Genomic DNA, 7,700 nt, shown 5'->3' with positions numbered 1-7,700 from the left:
GAATTTCTGTGTTTAATAAATTGATTTAAATAAAATTTACGATAATTGAATATATTGAATTTATAAAATAAAAATATCTTAAAAATAATTTTTAATTACATAAATTATATCCACCATTAACAAATGTACCATAGATGATAAGAGACTAACATAATATTATAACTCGTAAATTTTGAGAAAACTTGCCGACAGCGAATACATAAAAGCTAAAAAAGAAAATTGAATAGTAACCCCTTAAAATAAGAAAATCTAATGGAATAAAAGTGTAATTTTATTTTTCAAATTAATAGCTGATATCATGAATACGAATAACACCGTATCCGAATTGTTAATGAGCGGATATTAAATTACTTTTTCAAAATGCTACTTTTGTAATTCAGATTGACCTATTGAATCATTATAAACTTATTTACTTACATCAAAACATTAACTCAAATTATATACATAGTATCATTAACCAAATTGACACGTAATAAACAAAATTCATTCATTAATATATCAACTCATACATTAATTCAATATTCTACAAAAAATTTAGCAAAATAAGCAACATTAATTATAGATTTTTTTCAAAAACGTTACTACCATATAACGCTAAACAAATTCACAACCAGAAAAAGTGGTAAATTTTTAATAGCTAACATCCTTTACCTGAATTATAATATAAGCTACTTTTATGAAGTCTTACTCACATAGAAAATAACATTTATGCGTAAAAAACTCAAATCAAAGATATGATCACGTCTTAACAATCATAATAAAAAAAAAATCATCTTGAACATTTATATTACACATGCAAACCTTCAACACTCCACATGCAACGGTCATACTTTGATTTTAAGAAATAGATAGATAAAAAATTAAAATCTTAGAATTAATGCCACGAGAAAAAAAAATTGTAGAATGATAATGATTCTTATAAAATAAGACTTAACAAATTTGTATTTATAACTTAAGTTTTTTAATAATAAAATTATCAAATGTATCTTACTGTAATAATTTTTTTTATTCTACATATATTTGTTTTAAGTGTAATAAATATTTTAGAATTAAATAAATATATTTTATTTGAAATTAATGACACATGCAAAGTTTATTTTATGAAAGAAAAAAAATAAAAGAAATTTTGAAATAAAAAAAAACAGTTTTGAAATGAGAATAATTAATATATCAATTAAAATTATTAAAATTTTACAATCTTATTAAATAATGTAATATTTTTAATAATTTTTTTGATTTAATTAGGTAATATATTAAATTAAATTGTCATGTGTTTATTGATAAAATAATATGTTTTGATTACTATTTATAAACACGATAGCATTTTTAAAAATATTACACTTTCTGCATTGAATTTTAGATTTTTCAATAATGACACAATTATTTGATAAGAATAATTGAAAATTTAAATTAATTATTTGAGTTGATATTGTAACTATGCATTTATTTAAATGTACCAGCATTTATTTAAATGTACCAGAAGTTTTATTTACAAATAGTTTAAATTGAAATTTAAGATAAACATTAAAAATATCATTCACTAAAATGATAAAAAATTCATAAATTAAAGCTATAAATTTTTTAATTAAAATATCTACAGATAGACAAATATTTTATTTTAGTAATAATAAATACACACTAATTATTTAGTTAATATTAATTATTTACAAATTTATGTTAAATTTATTAAAATAAATTTAAAAGTAATTGGTTTATTATTTTAAAATTTAAGAAAAAAATAAAAAAAGTGGTCAGAAAAATTTTAACATGTTTTTTTAATTACGCTAAAATAAAGTTCGGAATTTAGTTTTTGTCCAATATAAATAATTAATAATTTAGATAAATATAGTGAATAATATGTTATATTAGAAAATTTTATTAGAATCATAATAGTTTGAAAAAAAATTCACCAAAACATCAACAATTTGGAGAAAAAAAATACTTAAAATATAAGAAACAAAGATTTTCAATTTCATATTTTGAAAAAAGCTAAAATAATTTTTTGTGCAAAAAGTTTCCTATACTAATGTGATAAGAAAATAAAAATTTTATAAAAATAAAAGTTTTATCTAAATTATATCCTATTTTTTCCTTTTTAACACGGATTTGACAAACATAAAATCTGAAATCCTACGTGGCAACTCAAGAGTATTTGATTGGGTGAGAGAGTTCAAATTACGTGGATCGTTTAGCAGAGTCACGTTTCATATCGTCGTCACCGTAACGGCGAAACCCAATTGATTCCTCACAAACACAAAGCATTAACCATCACCGTCAATTGACGGTTTGCCAAGTTATCTTCATTTTTGGTCCTAACCTCAGTAACTTCTCTCTCTCATTATCACGGTAAATCTTAAAACCCTAATCCTTCTGCAATTCTTTTTTATTTCCATTTTCCAAAATCAATTTCTCTCTCCCAAATCAATTTCTCTCTCTATCTCTCTTCGATCTGCTTTGCTGTTGGGGCCAACCGCTCCTGCAATTCCCGTTTGCGATTGGAGGTTGCCCTCTTTCCTTTCTTTTTTTAAGATTGATCTACGATTTTGTTTCTTGTTTTTCAATTTTTGTGATTTGTGCTGTTTTTTAATCGCAGTGGAGGCCATTCTCGCAACCAGAGTTCATTAGATCCAAAATTGTTCAGAAAAGAGGTTAAGGAGGATGAAGAAAACCGAACGAATTGCGAATTTGGCTTTGACAGGTTTGATTCTCCTGTTTCATGCTTCAGTTGATACTCTTATTGAGCAACCTTCGAGTTGCTGTGTGATTCATGACGAGCTTTTTTGGCATTCTGGCATAATGTAGTTGCTGTACATTCATTCTCAAATGAATTGAATTGAATTTTGATTCTGTATTCTAAAATTTTAGGGTATCGAACTTTGGCAGCTGGGCTTTGTTTGGTTTAATAATACTTGTTTGTTTATTAATAATCTTAATAATGTCAATGCGTGAGTGATAGAAGGAGAGTGAGTCTCTTTTTGTTCCTCAATTTCTCAATATTATTGCCATTTTATTTGTAATCACAGGTTTATCCTTAGCACCGCTTGTTGTGAAAGTAGATCCGAATTTAAATGTTATTTTGACTGCTTGTCTCACCGTGTTCGTGGGATGTTACCGCTCTGTCAAACCAACACCACCAACTGTGAGTAGTTAATCTGCTTATTCCCTTCTTTATATTGTGTTCTTTGGTGGTTAATCTGATTTCTGTTGCAAATAATTTTACAGGAGACAATGTCGAATGAACATGCCATGCGTTTCCCCTTTGTTGGGAGTGCGATGTTATTGTCACTGTTCTTACTCTTCAAGTTTCTATCAAAGGACCTTGTGAACACTGTATTGACAGGCTACTTCTTTGTACTTGGGATTGTTGCGCTTTCGTAAGTTCTTTTCCTCACGGGGGATGTCCTTGTCATAGTATCGATAAAATCTTATTGTTATAATTTTTTGTATTTTATTAAACACTTTGTTTTCCACTGTCTACAGGGCAACATTATTACCGTTTATTAAACGTTTTCTGCCAAAGCATTGGAATGAGGACGTCATAGTCTGGCGATTTCCATATTTCCGATGTATGTGACTCCCTGGCTACTGTATTTTTCTTATTGTTGGTGATAGTATGTTTTTCTCTGAACTGCGGTGCATCTAGTTCCAAATTCGAATTAATGCGGCCTCTGGGCACTTGTACTCGTTGTGATGTGCCCAATGAAATATGGAAAATGCTCGAGGCCTTTATTTATTGACAATTCATTTATTTTTTCTTTTTAAATAAATTTAGTTTTAACATGATTTTGAACTATTTTCTAGAGAAGGCATTAGAAATTCAACCCTTTAGACAAAATAAAGGTAAATGCATGCATACCCCATGGACCCATATGGCTTGTCACAATTATCAAAAGGGGAGTCATTTTCGGGCTATTGTGAACTGTTGACTTAATTTTTAAGTTCTGTTGATCAACTATAATCACCAATGTCTTTGGCCATTTATTATGCTTTACTGTCTATGTTGTTGGCTTTTTAATTCTTTATTTATTATCATTAGACGATTATCCTCATGATTTGCATTGTATGTGTTGTTAGTTATTGTTACTTGATCAAGTTGAGATTAATCCTCCTCTATCACGCATAATATATATTTTTCTGCTTACACTTCTCTTATACAGCTGTGGAGATTGAGTTTACAAGGTCACAGGTCGTTGCTGGCATCCCTGGGACATTCTTTTGTGCTTGGTATGCTTTGCGGAAGCATTGGCTGGCAAATAATATCTTGGGTCTTGCTTTCTGTATTCAGGTCTGTCAATTTTCTATATATAAATTGTCCTATCAACTACTTTTTATGATAAAGTTTCATCATCAATTTATTATATATTTATATAAAATTTGTGGTACCCACTTTTTGTGGTTTGAACTAATAATTTTTGTGAATTTTGATAAATAAATTAAATCATTCTATCATTTATGCTATCAATGTGTAGAATTATGAATCAGTTTTTTATTACTAGAATTTACACCAATGTACATTTTATCACTTGCAGGGAATTGAAATGCTTTCTCTTGGGTCTTTCAAGACTGGTGCTATTCTCTTGGTAGGTGTTTTCTTTCTTTTGTAATTGATGGTGCTCAAAGCGTTTATCTAAGAAGACATGTATACCAACAATAATTTTTCTGTGGATAAACCAGATCATATGTCTGTGTCGTTCAAACATTTACTCTTTTCTATTGTAATAAAATACAATTAAAAGGCCTGTGGATTTTGACTTACTCTATCATCTGATTCATTCATATTCTTTTTTACCCTTTTAATCGAATACAAGCTCATAAAATGCATGAGAAAATTATATTTATTCCCTACAGATATGATAATTTAGTCTTATTTTCCAAAAGATAGAAGACTTTTTTGTTGTACAATTTTTTGTTTTATATATGGTCGTTGACTTTCTTACATTCTTGTATTTTACAGGCTGGTCTATTTGTATATGACATATTCTGGGTTTTCTTCACTCCAGTAATGGTCAGCGTTGCAAAATCATTTGATGCTCCAATAAAGGTTAAAACTTTAGCTAAATGAAATGGAAATTTCTCTTTTGAACCTTTTTTTAATATTGTGTATTTACTTGGATATTAGATGGAAATCGTAATAAATTTCTTCCTAATATTGTAATTCAAACGATTTTGCAGCTTTTGTTCCCCACAGCAGATGCTGTAAGGCCATTTTCAATGCTTGGTCTTGGTGATATTGTTATCCCTGGTAGGATGACTCTTCATTTATGTATTGATATATTTATTTTGTGACGTTGCTCTGTAATAATACAGTTCAGCTTTTAATTTGTATCTTGTACCAGATTTTGTTAACCTATGCTTAGAAGATTTTGCGAAAATGGTATGAAAAAGATGAGGGAGTAAATGGAAAGTAATCTGCATTTCACTTTGCTGTCATGTAGTAATCCAAGTGAATTATTTTAATATACTTCTCTATTTTTGGAGGAGCAAGAGTGAGAGTTTGAGGGGTAGCTCTTTCAGATTTTGTCATCCCCTACACAAATTTTTAAGGTCCCTTATGAGGAGACTTGAAGCTAAATTTCAAAATAAAAAACTCTTGTGGTCCCACTCCCCTGTCATATCAATGGTCTTTTCGGCGTTCTAGTTTAGTGACATTGTTCTGACCCTTATTTTTCCCATTATTATGCATAATTGCTTTGTTGGTCTAAACTCTTAACTTTGTTGAGTTTACTTAACTGATTAAACTTGGTGACTGTATTTTAACGAGTGATTTTTTACATATTTGTTGCATTCATAAATCCAAATACTATATTTAAATGGTAAGTCACATATAGTAGATGGAACTTCATGTTTTTTCTTGTTATTAGTTTACATTACAACTTTGAGTTAGAGTGATAAATAAGTTTTATCCCTACCTGTATATCTTTGACAATAATGAAGGAAAAGTTTCTCTCTAGTAATTTTGTTGTTTGTTACTTCAATTTATTTTGACTACGTATTTTTTTGCTTCAGGTATTTTTGTAGCATTGGCTTTGCGGTTTGATGTATCCAGAGGAAAACAGCCCCAATATTTCAAAAGTGCATTTTTAGGATACACTGTTGGCTTGGTCCTTACAATTGTTGTGATGAACTGGTTTCAGGCTGCACAGGTAACTGATCTGTTTCATGTATTTTTTTTGTAGCTTTGGGGAATGTGTGTGGGGTTGTAGTCACTAATCATTAACGCCAAATAATATTCTAAATTTCTAATACATTATGGCTGGCTGAACTTGTGGTATAATCATGGACTTTTGGTGATCAAACTTCTAAACTAATTTTTGCCCTTGATTGTATTCCTTTTGCCAGCCTGCTCTTTTGTATATTGTACCTTCTGTAATTGGATTCTTGGCTGCTCATTGCATATGGAATGGTGATGTCAAACAGGTTTGTTTCTTTGCTTATATTTTTTGTTTCTTCATTCTCATATCAATGTTAGTCCATCCTTTTTTATGTTTCTAGTGTTCTTTCAATATTAGTTTCGCTGGAGTATAACTTACTTAATTTGTATTAAATACTATGTATAATGAAAATATGCAAATTTGATTTATCACGTTTTGAACCCTATCAATGAAACCATAGGATGACCATCATTAATATTGCTTTAAAACTTTTAACAATTTTTTATTAGGAGTCGTGAAAGAGTCACTAATATTGTTGGGAATTTAGTCATTGTGACAAAAGACTAATCTTAAGTCCTATTGACTATTACTTGACAAGATCTTTTGCACCTGTTTTCTACTATCTATATATACCTTTAACTAGATTGTTGAAAATCGTTTTCACATTTAAAGGTGTCCATGTTTAGTTTATGAATACCAGCAATTTAAGAAAACCCACGCAGAAGATGAACTTTGTTTTCTACCTTCTAAACGAAACTTTGCTTTGTTATGAACAGTTTTAAAAGGTTCGTGCAATATGTTTTTGTTACAGTGTATTATGACTGTTTTGAAAGTATTGGATATATGAATGTTATTTTATTTAGTAGTTAAAACTTGAAGATGGTTAGGATTTATGCGTACCATGTATTCTAACAGTTTTTCATACTCTATGAATGCAGTTGTTGGAGTTCGATGAGTCAAAGACTGCCAATTCACCTCAAGAGGATGACAAGTCCAGCAAAAAGGTTGAATAAGTTGATGCATGCCCAATACCAATACTTCCTAGTCAGAGAAGAAATACTGTTTTTTTTTTCTTCTGAAAACACCGTTACATTTAAAGCTAACTTATTCAGCAGCACCTCTGTAACTGATTGTGATTTTAAAAAAAATGTATTAGTTTTATCTTTCAAATTGGCATTTTGCTTTTACTGCCTGTTTACTTTGGGTTTCCATGGCAAACTTTCTGTTATCGGCACACACATGCTTTTTTTTTGGTGTTTATCTCTACCTAACTAATTTTGATGTTTATCTATATTGAAATTGCACCCATCACAGTCATAATCAGCCTAAGTTTGAAAATGACATTTCAGTGGTGTTCTGTAAATAATTGCACCCATGCACATTGATAAAGATTTTTTGCATAGCCAATTTATTAGGAAGAAGTTATGCATGTATTACACAGACAAAAGTGAAGTTGTATTGATTTTACACTTTTTTTTTGTTAGAATAAGTTATGTATATGTCAAACTATGACTTTGGTTAAGTTTTAATTATATATATATACATTGA

The 7,700-nt window shown here is 29.2% G+C and overlaps 1 protein-coding gene across 1 annotated transcript; it reads left to right on the top strand.

Moving 5' to 3' along the window:
- The first annotated feature begins 2,341 nt into the window (after positions 1–2,341).
- LOC108321775 (signal peptide peptidase) lies at positions 2,342–7,322 on the top strand. Its single transcript, XM_017553625.2, has 12 exons — positions 2,342–2,501; positions 2,594–2,698; positions 3,024–3,139; positions 3,223–3,374; positions 3,481–3,566; positions 4,158–4,285; positions 4,530–4,580; positions 4,955–5,041; positions 5,173–5,242; positions 6,007–6,143; positions 6,340–6,417; positions 7,091–7,322. The coding sequence occupies exons 2-12, from the start codon at positions 2,659–2,661 to the stop codon at positions 7,163–7,165; spliced, it is 1,020 nt and encodes a 339-aa protein (XP_017409114.1). The 5' UTR covers positions 2,342–2,501; positions 2,594–2,658; the 3' UTR covers positions 7,166–7,322.
- The last annotated feature ends 378 nt before the right edge of the window (positions 7,323–7,700 follow it).

The sequence above is a fragment of the Vigna angularis genome, chromosome 4 (assembly GCF_016808095.1).
Source record: "Vigna angularis cultivar LongXiaoDou No.4 chromosome 4, ASM1680809v1, whole genome shotgun sequence".
In the NCBI taxonomy this organism is placed as follows: Eukaryota; Viridiplantae; Streptophyta; class Magnoliopsida; order Fabales; family Fabaceae; genus Vigna; species Vigna angularis.
This window is presented reverse-complemented; position numbering and strand designations above follow the sequence as displayed.

Excerpts from the sequence above, each read along its gene's own strand:
- LOC108321775 (XM_017553625.2), top strand. The coding sequence starts at position 2,659 with ATGAAGAAAACCGAACGAATTGCGAATTTGGCTTTGACAG. Across the intron at positions 5,042-5,172 it reads CATTTGATGCTCCAATAAAG|CTTTTGTTCCCCACAGCAGA; the intron begins GTTAAAACTTTA and ends ACGATTTTGCAG. Across the intron at positions 6,418-7,090 it reads GGAATGGTGATGTCAAACAG|TTGTTGGAGTTCGATGAGTC; the intron begins GTTTGTTTCTTT and ends CTATGAATGCAG.